Source organism: Euprymna scolopes, chromosome 36 (assembly GCF_053919585.1).
Source record: "Euprymna scolopes isolate OS-2025 chromosome 36, ASM5391958v1, whole genome shotgun sequence".
In the NCBI taxonomy this organism is placed as follows: Eukaryota; Metazoa; Mollusca; class Cephalopoda; order Sepiida; family Sepiolidae; genus Euprymna; species Euprymna scolopes.
In genome coordinates, this window is record NC_136517.1 from 4707501 (window position 1) to 4726613 (window position 19113).

Sequence of the window (19113 nt, forward strand, 5' to 3'; positions counted from 1 at the left end):
TAAGTTACATTACATTTATATAACGCCACAATACTTAAAACGGCACGTAGCAGTTATATAATGTCACAACACAAAACGTCACACAACTCTAATATAATGCCACACGATACTTATATAAATGTTGCGTGGTGAGATATATATATTGTACGCATATATATATATACCATTACACAACTCTTACTTGATAGATCAATGCTTCCGTTTAGTCTCAAGAGACAATGGACACCCCCTGTAAGGGTAACGGCATGTGTAATTGTTAAGCAAGGGTCGCGCAATCCCCAACTATACCTCTCCTGGATCAGCACCGCTTGAATCCAGTGGCAAGGAGAGGCCCAAGACTGACTGGAAACCATGCTGAGATAAGCGGAGTGCACAGAGTACCTGGAATTTCCAAATGGTCACCCATTTTAGTACAGACTAGGCTCAACATAGCTTAACTTCAGTGATATGACTGGAACCGGTGTGTCAATGTGCTTATGCCGTATATACTCCTACTATGTAACACAAAAATAGCAATTTAAATCGACTCTTTAAAATAAAATGAAAATGTTTATAAAACACTAACCTTCAAATGGCACATGTCAAAATTTTAGATGACTCCAATTATTAGTTATTACAGTTGTTGCTAAATTTCAAAACAATAGAAAAATCTGATTTTTGAATTGAGAAATACTGGTTTTCTCATGGGGAGGGGGCAATACTGTTAAAGCAAAACGATTGTTATTCAGACTCCACTCCAGCAGAAAAAAAAAAGTTTAAAGATGATAAACTGACTTTAAGCATGGTCGTACAGAAACAAATGATGCTGAATGCTCAGGTTGGCCAAATTGGACAACTGTCTCGGAAAACAAAAAAAAATCCACAAATTCATTTTGGCTCATCTTAAGATAGCAGATAGCAGAAAGGTTGAAGATGTAAGGAGGCAGTTTATTCACTATTTTGCATGAACATTTGTCGATGAGAAAGCTGTTGTGTTGATGCATTTTTATTTTTCATCAACAGTGAATAAACACTTTGAACACAAAAATATTTTTGCATCAATATGTGACAATGGATGAAACATGAATCCACCACTTTGGAATCGAATCAATGATGATGTGACTGGGGCTTTCAAACAAGCTATATTAACCTCTTATATATATCCGGTTCAATCTGTTTATTGCTGGTTTGTACCAATGGTTGATGGTGGCCTAGACTTAAAGTCTTAGAAAATAATCAAAGATGGCTTTTTAATTGGGTTTGGATCTCCCGACCAGTTGCAATCATCACTTTCTGATGATTGTGAAAGCATGAAACACGAGTGTTTGTAGGTTTGAAAATAATCATTTCTTATTATATAAGATTCTTGTGAATCGCAAAGCGGATCTATTTTTGTTATAGTCTTCAATATGTATTATAACCGTTTCTTCACTAAGCACATCTTTTATGTTTGTTAAATATATAAACCTTTTGTCTATAATTTAAAAAAAATAAGATCTTTCAGTCTTGGGGGAAAAATGTATTTTTTAATTATTCATGGTTTTAAAATACTTTTGTTTCATTTTCTTCAAAGTTTTCAGAAATCAAGGGGCCGTTTTCTGGGGACTAAACACTTGGTTTCTACATGAGACATAGATATTCAAATATTCCATTAAAGTTCTTCTTTACATCTCAAACACTGAGTTAGTAAAGAAGTTAGGAACATAATTTTCCTCTCCCTTATTTACCATTTAAATATTTTATAGTATATCGTTCTTGTGGTCTCTTTGTCTTACTGGATACGAAGGCAAGAATTCATCTAGTCTGGTGCAGTATCCAGCTTTGTGTTGTTACTTGAGATAACATCACTTGGAGAAGGTGCACCATTCCTCGTAAAAGCCAGTGTAGCTTAGTCAAACCGAGGAGATTTTTATTTTAAATATTTAATCAGGGTTTACTTGTAGCAAAAAGTATCCTCATGCCAGGTTATTCTGAAAAATCCCTGTACAGAGAGATCTTAGACATTCGACTTCTCTACGTTCAGATGTGATTTATGTATGTTCAGTTTTATTTATTTTGATTATTTGTGTGAATATGAATTCAGTGTTTATTAGTATGTATTGGATATTACTCTTATAAAAATGACTAGATGTTTGAAAGTAGAGCGATTTATCACTAGACATAGTTTTACATGGCTGCCTGTGATCCATTTCTAATTCATGGAAGAAACTTTTAGTTTTTTATTTATTGCAAAATGATATGAATAATAAAAATTTTTTTTTTTAATTTCTTCGTTTAATGAATAATATATCCATGTGTATCTTAAAAAATAGAGTAACGGTTATTTTACCCCCCCCCCCCCGGACTTGGCATTTAATGTTATTCATATTGAAATATCAGCTGATTGATTTGATACAAAAATATGTAGAAAATCTCAGATCCAATTATTTTTCTATTTTGAAAGAAATTACTTTTTTCTATTCATATCAAATAATGAAAGCTGAAAGTATTAAGCTATTTCACTAAAATAACTCTTTTTTTTTTAACTGCATAATTTCTATAATTTATTTTTAATTGGAGAAAAAAAAATTCAATGTGATTTTTATTCTAGTTTTAAAAATGAGTCCAGTTGTATTTTCTGCTAAAATATTTATGTGACAATCCGTTAACCGTTGCTATTTTAATAAGTTTTCATAATAACCGATCACCCTGGTAAAATATGCTGGTACATTCTGTTTAAATTAAGTAAATATTACTTAAAATCCTCTATAATTTTGACATTTACAAAAACATGTCTTTAGAAGAATGAAACGTTTTAACATTTATATGGAAGTCATCATGAGCCACATCCTCCACTTGGTGTGGATTACGAACATATGTGGTTTATTTTTCGCCATTCCTTCCAATCCAGGGCAAGTTGGTTGATGGACGCCCAACTGTTGAGAGATGTCCAATCAAAAACATTTTCTCTCCACCTTCTCCTTAGCTTTTCTCTGCATCTATTGCCTTCTAAGATACTTTTAAAGCATAACTTTGACAGGCCTGGTTTAAACTAGAATTTTTTTTTTCTTTTTACAAGGAGGGAGTCATTTATCAAGGCCCGAAGGTCACTTGAGGATAAGAGTTAATGAATGTTAGTTATATTGGGTAGAATTTGATTATTTAAGGGGACGGCTCATCAAGAACTTGTTTACACTGGACTTGAAGGATACCATATTGTAGTCAACCTGGAAGCATGCCAGTGGAACAATATTCCACAGGTGAGTAGTTCTAGGAAAGAAGCTCTGTTCATGGAATTTGCATTTAGATCTAGGCACAGATAGAGAGTGGAGAAAATTGTATATAGGGGTTGTAGCTTGTTGAGCGTTTTCGTGACAGTTTGGCAAGGGGGAATTATTTCGTTTTGTCTGTTTGTTCCACTTTTCTCAGAAACTAATGAACCAAACCTGCTGAAATTTTTTATGAATCTTTTTGTAATGACGAGATGCAACAAACTAAGCATTATGCTATCCATTCGATGCAGTGCGGAATTAATACGATTATTTTTTAATGCAAAACTAAGCATAAATTATGTTTCACCATCAATTTGGCATAACACATTCATTTGAAGTCAACGGACTATAACTTATGCACGTTTTTAATGGACTAAAAATTAAAAAATGTGCATGTTGCATTAAGACAAGAAACGCAGGCACAGAAAGTGATAACATAATTTAATAAATATAGAGAAGAACCAAGTGGAAGATATTTTTTATTTTATTGTTAACTGCTGCTGAATTTCTACTATGTCCTAGGCATGCGTAATTGGCAATGCAGGGTTCAAATCTGATCTGATCCCTTCGGGGGCGGGGGCACCTTTTGTCCCATAACTATGTGGCCAAAGTAAATCGTTTTCTATTAACAGTATCCAATGAATCGTATATAATATTGTTTAAACATTAGAAAAGGTTGATATACCATTAAATGGATAGACCCAATCAGTTTTGTACTCCTTTTCTGGTTATATTTTTTATCTTTGCATGTTTGTAATGAGTTCTTAACGTTTCGATCGTTTAACATCGATTCAGTCTGGACATGTAACCTTGAAAAATAATTTTTTTCTTTTTGATAAATATGGAAGAGTAACTTTTTTCTTTTTACAGAGAGATTGTTGAGGTCATAAACGGAAATGTCTGAACAGAAAATGCTTATGAGGCAAATTTTTAATTTGATGCTTCAAAGACGTTTAGTTTTTGGTTCTAATTTGCAGAATTTTTTTTTTTTTTTACTACAATAAAACTGGTTTGATAGAATGTATATCAAAATAAAAAATAAAACTGGTTTGATAGAATGTATATCAAAATAAAAAATAAAACTGGTTTGATAGAATGAATATCAAAATAAAAAATAAAACTGGTTTGATAGAATGAATATCAAAATAAAAAATGTTTTTGAATGTTTGAGATGAGGATTATTCATGTTATTTGGAATCTTCAGACTCCTGCTCTCATTTTTGGTGCTTTTTTCACGTTTTTTGGTTGATCTAACCTCTGACCTTCTAGTGTATCTTGTCAAATTTGAGGAATTTTTCTCTCAAACTCAGAATCTGTATGGAATTTCGAATGGAACTCTTAATTTAATCCATGGAATTAAGGTGCTCTCATTCCGTCAGCGATGACTGGCTAGAAGTCCTAAGTAATTCACAATAGTATTTTCAGTGTTGAAGACTGAACCTTTGATCTCCAGAAGTGTGTAACTTAGAACTGAATTTTACAAAGTACTTTATCCACTATGCTACGGGTCTTTTGGACTTCTATCCAGTCATGGTTGATGGAATGATAGAATAGTATGCCTGTGGATTAAATAAAAGCTTGCTTTCATGATTTCATACAGATGAGTTTGACAAGATACACCTAAAGAAGGTCGGAGATTATATCACCCAAAACACATGGAACATAACACTAAAGAACAGCAATCTGAAGAATCCAAATAATACGATAAATTTTTTTCACATTACATTTTTTGCTTTTTTATGCTAACTCTCCATTTTTCCATTTTGATTCTTATTTGTGAATTTTTTTTATTTTATTTTTATTTTTTTTTTTACTGATTCTGATTCAGTGATTTTATTTAAAACTTTTTCTTTTTGACAGGTTATGCAGCTTAACGTTGACTAGGTTAGTCGTCCAGAAACCACTGGAAAATGATCTCACTTCCATCATTATCGCTGTTAAAATGCAGGTGGGTATTTACTCTTCTCCACTGGAATTTCACCGTTTCAGGAAATGTCACTTATTAAATATGTCTGTTAAGAGACAAAAAAGGTCGGTATATAAATACCATGGCAAGATAAATAAGAGAGTAGAAAGTGAATCATAGATTTACTTTCAACATCTGCGTGACTCTCACTTCCCTTATTTTGTCCTTTAGTCCTCGTATTCCATGAACGATGTTTCTGACAAAGGGAGAAGAATTACTGTTTTCTAGATTGGAATCCATTCCATCTAACACTTAGTGTTAAGTAGTTTTTGACTTTGAAGTAATATTTTTACATCAAGTGGTTTTGTGCCTTGTTTGGAGCGATTTCCATAAAAAAAAAAAAAAAATTTAATTTGCGATTTTTAGTTTGCTGAGTAAAACAAAGATTAACACTGTGATGGTGTCACATTTTTATTATCTATCACAAAAACAGACCCCCCCCCCCCCCCATTTCATTTTTCAAATTTTGAGAAGAAAAAAAATGTCTAGGGGAATAAGGAAGAACACCAGTGGGTTACTTCCCCTTTTGCTAAAAACCACTGTGACAAGCCAAGATGGATGCATATTTTCACTACGGTACACAGATTCTCACATGAATGAGTATAAGATAGTCCTCGACTCTATATCTACCACGTAGGGTAGAGACCACCCCAAGAGTGTTCTGTTCTATAATGTTATTTGTCTTAAGTTTGTCAATGTCTAATGTGTGTAATGCATTTTGGGCATATTTTCTCTTTATTCTCTCCTTCATGGCTTCGAGTTTTGTGTTTCTTTGATAAAAATAGTGACAACAAATACAACATTCATTATCTCAACATGATGGGAGGGGGGGATAGAATAAAGAATATACGCTCAACAAATACATTTCAAATGTGCAATTCTGATACCAATTAATTTGTTAAGCCCAAGAGATCATTCGTCTGCCCTTTCATCTTCAAATCTATTTTCTTATATCGATTGAGTTTTAAATGTTCTATTGCTTTATAAAAATTTTATCAGGCGTGTATATGCAGTGTGATGAGGTACGGAAGTGAAACCCAACTAATGAGGGTTGAGAATCTGGAGATAAATGATGAGAATGGTACGATGGATGTGTGATGCGAGTCTTATAGTTAGGCTGTTCTGATGACCTCAGAGGAAGAACAGTAAAGGGAAATATGTGAAGGAGTGTAGACTTGGATAGTATGGTCACGTTGAAGGAAATGAAAATACATGGGTTAGTAGATCTTTAGCAGTTAAGGAAGACCAAGGAAAATATGGGAGAAAGGGATAAAAATGGATCCGAGAGAAAAGGAGATAAATACCCGACCAGAGATGAGTTACTTTCGAAGTCAATTTCTTATAGCTGTCCAATGCATGCCTGCATGTAAAAGGGGCATTAAGCCAAAGATGACTTTGATAAGCATTTATAAGTACAATAAAAGTGTTTGTAAACTTCTGATAAATTTCTATTTGTTATTGCCATGATTATGTAACGCTAATTTGCTGGATGATCCTTCACTGTGTGTGTGTATATATATATATATATATATATATATATATATATATATAAAGAATCATTATTTAATTATGATTATCAAGCCCCTTTAAGAATACTTAAGGATGGGCAATGTCTGCAGAATTTTAACTAAGGCAGTTAACTAGCGTCTATGCAATGTTCACGATTCAGATTGTCATAATGTATTCACTCTAATTCAGCATTTAATAGTTCTTAATTCCCTTCATTCTCTGCAATTGTTTGGTGGCTCTGAGATAGAAGCATAGCAAATGGAGCAAAATGTGGCTTCATGACTGGCAGGAATTGTTACCCCCTACCCCTGTTATAAATAATAAACTAGACAAAATACTATTAAAAAACCACCGAATATATGTCAACCTATGTCACGGTAATATATATTGAGTGAGTTTCTAACAGTATTTTGTCTAGTTTTATATTTATAGCACCTTTTCCCAAACTTACTGTGTTAAAAAGAGAGCCGGGCGCCATTTTGAATTTTCCAATACATCGGTAAACACAGTATGTTTTTTGAGCTGAATAGGCATGTTACATTAAATAAAAACACTGAAAACATATCCAGTTAGGTAGAAAAGTAACTTATCTTGCCTTTGATAACATTTGTTATATATTTGTGTTTTTACAACTATTTCGAATCTATGTCTACAGTAATACAAACCCCAATTTTTATATATTTTTCAGTCCATTCTTTTAATAATAAATAAAACTTTTCACTGAGTATTTTCAAATATTTTAAAGTAAGCATTTTTTACGGCAGTGTTTTTTTTTTTTTTGTACGATTGATGAATTATCAATATTTTAGCACGGGGCGTAATTCATTTCTTTGAAATATATTTAAAACTTCAATTTTTTGTTTTTTATAACATTTTAACTGTAAATAATTTACATAACAAGTTTGTTTTACTGTACACATAGATTTGAAAAAGTTGTCAAAAAACAAATATATCACAAATAAATGTTATCAAAGGCAAGATAAGTTACAAACATGCCAACATTTTTCTTTTTAAAATATATTGATAAACATTGTATGATTTTCGAAGCAATTACACGTTTTAAAGTGAGTAAAACCACTAAAAAGCTTCCCAGATATGTAGAAGAGTAACTTATCTTGCCTTTGATAACATTTATTTGTGATATATTTGTTTTTTGACAACTTTTTCAAATCTATGTGTACAGTAATACAAACCTAAAATTTAATTTAACTTGAAAATAATATTTAAAATACATGTGCATACACTGCACAAGCACCCTTATTATTATCATAATAATAATAGTAATAATAATAAAAAAAAAACTGGTGTAGATGACATCGACTGGCGCCACACCACACCAACTAGTTGTGAAGGGTCAGGGAGGATGGAAAGACCGAGGTGAGAAAGTACTGATCAAATCTCCACTGGAAGTGTGCAGTTCAAATCTGGTACCTTGGGGGAGGCATTTTGTCACCCAAACTCCAGGAAACACCAATGGCCGATGCCAATGAGAAATCAGTGACAATGGCTGTTGCGATAACATGCAATCATCTGCACAAGTGGTCAAAAGGTGGAGAACACTGGAAATCTGGGGAGACTTGTCACTTGGTCTCCAGGGAACACCACAGTTTACTGCCAGTGAGCAATCACTGATGATGGCTTGTGAGGCAACTAACACGCTACACATTTTGATGAAAAACATGGGGAAAAATGGACATAGAAGAACAGAAAACCAAAACTTTAAATATAATTTCTGTATTTAAAGTAATAGTTATTTAAATATTTCAAAATATAATCTTGTGGAGAAAATCCAGCTTCCCAATAAGGGGCACTCTGGATAGGAACAAAAATAATCTTAGTCATGAAAGATTTCTCCTCCACCGACCGAAGACAGAAAAGGTAAAGTGTAGCATCAAAACAGATACTACACTGATCTTGTTCCGAAGGCCAAAAAATATTTGTTTAATGTTTCTTGGTTTGTTCCCTAAATTCATAATTCAGTTTTATCAGTATTAAATTGTATATTGCTTTAAAATTACTTAATTTTACATAATATTTATATTTTATATTGAATAAAGTTCAGTATTAATCGAACTGTGTTCCTTTTTCTTTTTAAAAATGTTTTATTGCTCTTTTTCAAATGGCTTTCATATAGTACTGACAGTCTGACAAATCTTACCTACATTGCCTGCAGACATTTTTCAGTTAACAGGCCTTCTTCTTACTCACGGTGGCCGTGGTTCCACGCATGCGTCAGATGACGTCATGACCTGATTTAGTTTAAATAGTTGAAGAACTGACTGAATTTCATGTACGTCGTGTTAGCTCAGTTGGTTAGAGCGTTGATTCATTATCTAAACGTTTTGGGTTTGAATTGTGGTGTGAGATGTCTCTTTTTGTTTTTTGTTTTTTTCGATTTTTTAAATTTGAATATTGAACCAGTATTATTTAAGCCATTTTTACGTAAGGTTCGTTTTTCTGTTTTTTTTTTTTTTGTTTTTTTTTTACTTTGCTTATTCTTAGGTTTTCATTAACACCTGGGTACCTCAATTTTTTAAATTTTAATATCAAAACAGGCTTATTTAAGCCATTTTTCACGTGTTTTTTTTTTTTTAACGTTCGTTTTTCTGTTTTCTTTTTTGTTTTTTCGATTTTTAAATTTAACATCGTTCGTTTGCCTTACGTTAGATTTTTTTTTTTTTTTTTTTCTCTCGATGTTTTGACCCCCCCCTCCCCGTCCTTCGTTTTTTTGTTTTCTTTTTTTTACTTCGCTTATTCTTACGTTTTCATTAACAACCACACACACCTACAAACACTCTAGCAACGCCGGGTACCGCCCCGCTAGTAAAATATAAAATTTATTCTTCATAAACAAGGATTACAAGATAATTTACTTTATCTCATATTCCTACTAATTGTTCGCCTTTATTGATGTGTTTTATACATTGGCCAGAATCCCTACCATCTTACACAATTTTTTTCTGATGGCAATGAATGTCGTATTAAACATGGTGGTATTAACTAATGCCATAACCACTGAAAGAACGCTACATTGACACAAATATTCTTAAGTCAGATTAAACAAGATAACATTCATAGCATCCTGATCGCTGTTGCCAAGTGAACCAGCTTTGTTGTTGCATACTTAAGCATTTGCATTTTTTTTTTTTAATGTAAAAAAAGATCCAAAACGATATTTCTTGTAAAAGTATTGCTCGCCTTTGTTTAATGTTTCTCATGTGACTTGTATTATGACGTGATATATTTTGAAAAGAAAACTTTTCATGTTTATTCCTGTTGAGCATTATGACAAATGACAATGGGCAAAAGAATGTTATATGCTGTGTGCAAAAGGATATAGGGTTCCTTTTTCAATCCTGACAATGGCAGATCTTCCTGCTAATATATATAATACAATAAAGATGGCATAATCACCAAAGCTAAGTAATGATAAGCCTGGCCAGTACAAAATGGATGATCATTTGGGATACTAGGCGCTGTATGTATTGTGCTGAGACGTAGAAATTTCCAAGTCAGTATTTGGGGGCATATTTAAAACCACTGGAAGAGATGCATCTTCGGTCTTTAAGACATGCATCCAGAAGAAGGAAAACTGATGTAAAACTTGAGGTATACTGTCGCTTCTATCTTGTGGCAAAAACGTGTGGGTGGTACTACAGTCTTGACCATTATAAACAGATCATTTGTGTAGATTTTGGACAATTTTAGTTGCCCGAACTATACATCGGGATTTGATGGGACAGTCTATATATATATATATATATATATACACACACACACTCTTTATTTCATTTTACTTAAGCAGTTATGTTGCTACACATTCATGAGCATGTTTCGGTCAGCTAGCTACTAGTAACTAAAGGCCTCTTTAGGCAATGCAGCTTATATGAAAGCAAAGTTTGCTTTCATATAAGCTGTATCGCCTGAGGAGGTTTCTAGTTACTAGTAGCTAGCTGACATGCTCATGACTGTGTAGCAACATATTACTGCTTGTATAAAAACAAATAAAAAGTATACCCTGCTCTACTTTGGTATTGAGCACTTTTGTATTAACCTTGATACACTTCACTGGTTACCTAATCTCTGGAAAACAGCCTCAGATTATATGTTCATTATACAAACATTACATTACCTATGTGCATACACGTTTCAGTGAAATCCCAGTTCAAAGAAACTCACCTTGTCAGACCAAGGAAGGAAATGCTTCTGAAACCAGACTCGAGGTTTATTTGTTTTATATATAAAATATTCGGGTGTGGTTTACCCTGTTAAAGAAAGGGAGGGTGTAGTTTGTCAATGTGGGCAGTAGAGGTTTAGAAGGGAGGTGTGATAAAGAAGAGTGATAGGGTTGAGGGGGATTGATCTAAGTGCTAGTTTTGAATCTGAAGTAATATTATACCCGTATCATTGTTGCTGCCCTATTTTTAGTCTAGTTTTTCTTTTTCAGGTGACACATTCCTTATCCATATATTTTATTGATAAGCTCCATGCATTTATTTCATTTTGTGCTTAGCTTTTATTCATAATTCATTTATTTTCTGTTTTCATTTATTTTTATTTCAAAATAAAATATACGTACACATGGTCAGTTGGGCAATTGCTCTTGACATATCTAAAGCCTTTGATAGGGTATGGCATAAAGGTTTACTTCATAAGATCGCTAGCTATGGTATAGCTGGAAAAGTCTTCTCAATTATTAAATCATTTCTTTCTGATAGGTTCATAAGAGTAGTAGTTGAGGGGCAAAAATCAGAAGCTCTCAGTATTAATGCCGGTGTCCCTCAGGGATCCATCCTGGGCCCAACTCTTTTCCTGATCTACATTAATGATCTTCCAAATCATATCCTTACATCATTTGTAGACATTTATGCTGACGACACTACCATTTATGGTACCACATCTAAGACAGTAAACGAGCAAGTACTCTCCAATTCTCTCTCCTCTGATCTTGAGCATGTAGTACAATGGGGAAAGGAGTGGCTGGTTACTTTTAATGCATCTAAAACCAAGCTTCTCTCTTTACATCATCAACATTTTAATCCACATTTGTCATCAATTGAAATGAATGGCTCTCGTCTTCAGGAGGCCTCAAGTTTTGACAAGCTTCTGGGCTTGACCATTACTCCTGATCTTAAATGGAACACGTATATCAAATCTGTTGCCAAGGCCGCTGGAAAAATGGTGGGATCTTTCTATCGATCCAGTAGATATCTCACTGCTGATGCTATTCTCTATCTATATAAGAGCCAGGTACGTCCAAGGATGGAATACTGTTGCCACATCTGGGCAGGAGCTGCTAGAAAGGACTTGTCCTGCCTTGATAGAGTTCAAAATAGACTTCGTAGCCTCGTAGGAGATGTCCTTTTCTCCTCCTTACAACCTCTATCTCACAGAAGAGATGTTGCGAGTTTGTCTCTGATGTATCGTTATTTTCATGGAAAGTGTTCAACTGAGCTTCAATCTATGGTCCCCCCTCGCCAAACTTTCACAAGAAACACTCGTCTAGCTGTAAACACTATCAATAATTTCCCCCACTCTTTATCTGTGCCTAAACCTAAACATAGATTCCATGAACAAAGCTTCTTTCTTAGAACTGCACGCCTGTGGAATTGTCTTCCGTTTTCCTGCTTTCCGGCTGACTACAATATGGTTGTGTTCAAGTCTAAGGTAAATAAGTTCTTGATGAGCCGTTCTATATAAGTTATTAAATTTACCAAATTTTCATTACTAATGATTACTATATTGACCAACTTCTACTGTACACTCTTTAACCCTTATCCTTGAGTGGCCTCTGGGCCTTGATAATGTGGTGATGCCTTTGTAAAAAAAAAAAAAAAAAAAAAAAAAAAACATGGTCATATTAAGTCTGTGAACAGATATACAGGCTTATTTATATGATTTAAATAAAGGTGCCATGGGAGTTACATTTTTTCACTTCAACGTGGTAACCGAAGTAGTGTTTGACTTGGTATTGAGTAGTAACAAGAGGGTGGCTCCTTCCTGCATTTAGCTAACTTATTTATGCTAGCCTATTCTTTGATGTTTTTAGCAAGTATAGTAATTGATATGTGGTGTACCAGGATCACTTTGTATCCTTTCAGCTTTCCCCTTGGTTCATTTATTAAGATATTGGGAGTGAGAGGTTAAGGGAATGGTTATTTATTTTTTTTACATCTTATTTAAAGCAAAGCCTCCAAAGTGCTTGCAGTTTATAGCCGATTCTACCTTAACATTTAATAATTTTTCATGGTTCTTAAATCTAATAATCTCAAGTTTCTCTGCTAAACATAAGTAACAGGGTGAAGTTAATGAGCTACAAGTTTTAGCCTTCCTAAGTATTTTCCATTTGACTAAAGGTGTTTTGTTTGCTTTGATTAAATTCCAGTAGTGTACAGAGAGTGAGGTGTCCATAGTATATGCTTTATTATTCATTGGATCTGTTTTTTAGAGGTCATTGCGGTACTATCTTTGTAGAATTTCTCTATTTCTGAGTTTCTATGGTGCATATTTTACGCTAGTATACCACTGAGGACGTGAGGCAATAATTGCTTAGCAGGCATTCAGTTGGTCTTTGACAATTGCAGGTTTTTTTGTTACCACTATTATTAGTGTCTAGTTGGATTATTTCTTTTTAGTATTTTATTTTAGTGCTTTTTTATGAAAAGCTAGGCATAAAACTTAAAATAGTGCAATAAAGCATGTACTATGAACACTTCACTCTTGGTACACTACTGGAATTTAATCAAAGCAAACAAATATCTTTAGTCAAATAGAAATTATAGTGCTTTTTTTATGAAAATCTAGCCATAAAGACTTAAAATACAGCAGCAGTAACGATGGGGTATTTCAGATTCCAAACTAGCACTTAGACCAATTAATAACCATCAAATTAAAAAGAAACCAGATTTTCAGTACAGCTGTAGCTTAGTTTTAAGGTGTTTTTGTTAAAGATTTTATGTGATGTACTACCTTTTTTCACCACAAACAAGGCATAGTGCCACTTTGATGTAGGGGGCTACTATTGGGGACATAAGTTGTAGGGATACTATGTAGGGAGTTGAGCAGCAAGAGATCTATTCACATTACACTTGAATTTCTGAATGTTAGTACAATTGGGAAAGCAAGATCCTGGAAGGGAGTTCCAAAGTCTAGCAATTCTGGGGAAAAAACTATTAGAGTAGAAGGCTTTCTTAGATAGAGGTGGGACTTTGCTGATTGTCGGGTTTGTCGGCGGTATTTATGTTGAGGGGATACAAGTGCTTTTCATTTGTCGGAGCATCCACCATTAAAATACTTGTAGAACAGGCAGAGGGATGCAACATTACGTCGATGAGACCGAGGTTGAAGCTTAAATGACAGTTCAGGACCTATCAGGTTGGCGACTCTCTTATGAACCCTGTCCAGGAGCGAGAGATGGGTAACAGATGCACCAGCCCAAATGTGACAACAGTACTCCATACATGGGCAAATGGTGGCCTTGTAGAGATACAGGGTACTTTCAGGCATAAGTAGCTTTCTAGCACGGTAGAGGGAGCCCACCTGGTGGGAAGTGTTTATTTATAAGATGTAGAAACCTATTCCAAAGTTTAGTTTTTATTATTAGGTTAAAGGTGGGGTGAACCAGATTAGTTTTCTACCTAGATCTAGTCGTATTTGTATTGCTGCTATTGTATTTAATGTTGACATTTTTGTATCCACTATTTTTTTAGTGCATTGTCATAAATATTTTTGTATCTATTGAATGTTGCTTCATTGGAGGAGTTATTTATCTACTTGCCATTGATTTTGGTATAAGTTTAATATTAGAGAGTGGGTAGTTAAAGAGTGGGTGGATATATGTAGGGTTTGTTTTCTTTAATGTGTGGTTTGTAGGTGGTTGTTACTAAATCAAAGGTGATGTCCAGGAAGTTGACTTGCTTAATATTGATGGTAATTTCCACCTTAAGGCCCACATTTTTCATAACTTATGTATTTTTCTTCTAAGTTTGTCACATTTTATGTCTGTTGCATCCTTAACTATCATCAGGCTGTCATCCCTGTATAAACCTATATCCTCGATTTTTTTTTTTTTTTTTTTTTTTTTTTTTTTTTTTTTTTTTTTTTTTTTTGATGTTGCTATTTAGGGTAATGTTATATAGTATGAATAATTCAACCAGGTTTGTAACTTCTGCCGAGTCCAGGGAGCCCATGACTAAGTCAAAGAAGCTATTTTGGCTGTTTTTTGTCCATTTCTCACTGCTACTAATAAGTACTGTAGTGTGGCTCCTCATTACTATATTGATATCACTCGTTAGGACATTAGTGGAATTTTTTTTTTTTGCAAACTCAATTATAGCAAAAAACTTCAACCAATGGTTTTACACCTTGGACTCTATCAATTGGTGCACCATTATTGTTGATAAGAAAAAAATGTCTTTGTACAATCCAACGTTATGGACTACTACCTGTCGATCATTAAGAAGCTCTTCATGAAAGCAATTGAGTTTTCTAAAAAATTACTTGTGTCCTAGAGAGTTATATAGATATAGTGATGAAGTGCTGCACTATGGTACTTATTAGTCGCGGTGAGTAGTGGACAAAAAACATCCGAAATAGCTTCTTTCACTTGACTCCGCACATCAAAGTGGCAATATGCCATGTTTGGAGGGAAAAAAAAAATCCTGGTTATATTCACAACTAGCAGGATCCGAGTCACAGTGTTGTCTGGGTAAAAGAGAAAAAAAAATTGAATTTAAGCCTCAGTCCGTTGTTGCACTGAAACAACCTCTGCCTGAATACTTTAAATAATCAGGATTTATCCATAAATAACATGACATTGCTAATAGTGGTGGGACAAAAGAATTCATATGGATAGAATTGCATTCATGCAGAAGTTTTATTTTGTCACACAGACTTAGGGTTATTTTTTCTTTTTTTTTTTTCTTTGCCATATTGAATTTCTGCAAAAGTAAAATATATTAAGCAACATAACATATATGAATTTCTGCAACATAAAATATAGTAAGCAACATAATGAGCTGTCGAATGTAGAAAATCAAAAAATAAAAATTGTATTTCATTCTAATGAAATAATTAAGGTTTTCATTGGGTAGAATTTTATATTGCTGTGTGTATCATTGCTTGTAAAGTGACTTCATGCCAAGTTTCTAGGTTGTGTATGATTGGGGAAGCAACTAAAATGTATGCAGTCTTTTTGACGTTATTGAAATGCTAATTATTCAATCTTTTTTTGTTTATTACAGGGATCAAAACGGGTGCTTCGATCAAATGAAATTATTCTTCCTCCTGGTGGATTATTGGAATGTGAGCTTGATTTGTCCTTTTCATTACAGGTAAGACATTGTTTTTGTTTCTTGTGATATCATAGATTTATTGTAAATGGTTTATTTGATGTCACTAACGGTGTTTTCTATGAAATGCTGCGGCCATATTGGAAAGTGTTAAGTTTTAAGTGAATTATTTCTGGGAAAATGTTCAAATTTTTGTACATTTTGTATGAATTGGATGATTCTTTTGTTGGCATTGGTTTCTCTAATATCTGTTTTAGTTAAAATCCTTTCTAGAAAGATATTGGTTACTTACCGCAGGGACTGCATGTAAGTTGCCAATATTTTGACTGAAAGTGATTTTTGTGGAATGAACTGGATTTGAACTTGAAACACCCGGGTTGTCAATTTATGTAATTTATTACTTAGCTACTTAAATTTTTTGTTAAATTAAAGTGAAAATTCAGTTCTGACAAAAGCAAAAATTTTAAGTTTCTTTTCTAATAGAGCGACAAAATTATTGATGCAACTCTCTTGTTTGTTTCCGAATGATGCAACAAGTTAAGAAAGCTATAAGATGTTACATTACCAGTTACATTTGTAATCTAATATTTTCTAGAAATATATTTTGTGCAACATGAAATATTTTTAGGCCTTTTTTGCTTGTGAGAAACGTATTTGATTATTGTAGTCCCATAAGAATCCAGAAGAGAGACATATCTTGGTGAAAATATATTGAACAGAAATACAACTACCACAAATAATGTGGTTATACATCAGTCCAACTACTAGGTGCACATGATTAGTGCATAACTTTTGTGGTAATGCTGAGACACATTCTCTTAGTCTTTATAAGTGGAAGAGTTCATTACTATCTGTAGGGTGAGCAACCATAACAATTAAGTTTACTAAACCCAAATTGAAAGAGATAGTTTTATCGTGTCTTCACTCGGTTTTGGTATTTTAGATGCTGCTGCTGTGCTAGACACGGGCTGAACAACACAAGACAACTTCTCATGTCTGCTCTCTCTGTGTTCAATGAAGTTAAACTAATACTTCCTATATTGTATACTAGCTGTCCCTTCTCGGCATTGCCCGGGAATATTTTTACTTCCATTGTTAAATCAGTTAATAAATTTTTTTTTTGTTACCAAAGTATTATAATTTTTTTAAAGTTGTAAATAAAATGTGTATTACCTTGCAAATGTCTCCTAAATTTCTCTCTATAGAAATAAACAGTATTGACGTTTCCTATCTAATAAAGTTGTGCTGTGTTTACAATAGTGAACATACACATCAGTGTTAATGCCCCCCCCCGCCTCTCTCTCTCTTTCTCTCTCTCTCTCTATATATATAGGACTATCCACTTATCTTGTGCTTCCTTTTTGAAAATTAAATGTTTTTAACTCTTTTTCAAGATGTCTTTTAACATGTTTTATTAATCATTTGTTCATATATATATATATATATATATAAAACTGAACGTGTGTGTGTCTGGTCACGAATAGGCTTCTATATGGTTGACTATTTTAAAAAACTGATTACATATAATAGAAGATGTATCAAGGATCAGGAATGGGTATGTTTGATCTGGCAGAACGGTGGGTCATAAAAATTGTGGGGTCTGTGTTCGCGCCTGGCCCCCAAAGTATGGAAATTAAAAAAAAAACAAAAAAAAAACGTTACAAGGGTTTTTGATATAGATGTACATATAATTCGAAGCTATCTCTTTACAACCCTTCCTTTTCATAACCTATCAGACTTTCATAAATCAGTCCATTTTCTGTAGGCTATTTTTGAACCCAGTAAACGATGGGTACTTTTGCTAGTATATATATGGGGTGTTCAAAAAGTCATGAACATATTTGTATATTAAATATCTCAAAAACTATCAAGGATATAAAAAGCATGCTTATATATATATATATATATATATATATATAATATTTGTAGTTGTTAACATACAGTCTTGTTTTGTTGTATCACAACTCATCAGTGCCGCGAGACTAGCACCTCTCCCAAGCCGAGGATTGAACCTAGAACCATAGCGTTGACAGTCAGCAGTTCTACCGATCAACCCATGGGAGCGGCGCCCGTAAATTATCTCTCCAAACGTGTATTTAAACAAACATTTGTCCACCACTTTTACAGTGCTCTAACCGCTTGTTTATAAACAAAAAGTGAGCGTCGCATTTTTCAGCCAATTAAGTAGCGGGTGAGATTACTTATGACAGTGCTATATATATATATATATATGAAATAAAATGGAGGTGGAAGGACCTGGATACTCAATGTTTAATCCAGCTCAACAATCATATATATATGTATATATAAAATCATTGATATTAAAGTTGATAAATTTAGCTTTAAAATCATGTCATTTTCTTTTAAAATATATAGTTCAGTAGAGATGAAGTCTTGAAATTTGTCCAAGACTTCTCGAACACCTTGTATATTTGTTTGGAAGTTAATTCTGAAGTTTTTGAAGAGTATTTATTTAAAGAAAACACTGTTCAAAATGGTTTCATGAAGTAAAAAAAAAAGCATCTGTCTAAATGAATTCAGTTTCTATTTTTTTTTTTTTTTTTTTCTAAAGATAGTTTTCCCACTAAAATAAAGAACTTTTTTGAGGGAAATAAAATGAAAGACAATATTTTTGTTCTTAAGAACATGTTGCACTGATCAGAAAAACAAAATTGGAATAAAATATAGATTTTTTTTTTTTCTTAAAGCTCTAGATGTCTCTCTCTCTCTCTTTGCAAGTATAATTATGTGTCCCAGAAATTTGTTGGAGAGGTAAATCTGCTAGAATAATCATGATAAAGAATGTTATAAGCGATATTGAACTGAAAATGAAAAAGTATTCTGTTGGCATTGGTTTCCAAGATATCTTCCTAGTTGGAATCCTTTCTAGAAAGATGTCAGTTACTTGTGGAATGACTACATGAAAGTTGCTAACATCCTGAATGGAAGTGTTTCTGTGGAATGAACTGGATTCGAGTTTGGAACACCAAGTTTGTCAATCCATTTTTTATTTTTAAAAACATGTTGCATTGATCATAAAGACAAATTGACGAATTATAAAAAAAAATTTTAAATTAAAAAATTAAAAAAAAAATTTATTTAGCTATAATGTCTCTTT

The 19113-nt window shown here is 33.3% G+C and overlaps 1 protein-coding gene across 32 annotated transcripts in view; it reads left to right on the top strand.

Moving 5' to 3' along the window:
* LOC145260301 (phosphofurin acidic cluster sorting protein 2-like) overlaps nt 1-19113 on the top strand; it is a 459714-nt gene that overhangs the window by 139708 nt on the left and 300893 nt on the right. For all 32 annotated transcript variants that reach the window (XM_080118156.1, XM_080118160.1, XM_080118163.1 and 29 more), the window contains exons 2-3: nt 5091-5178; nt 15948-16037. In XM_080118156.1, coding sequence (XP_079974282.1) covers nt 5091-5178; nt 15948-16037 — 178 coding nt within the window. The remainder of the gene's footprint in view (nt 1-5090; nt 5179-15947; nt 16038-19113) is intronic.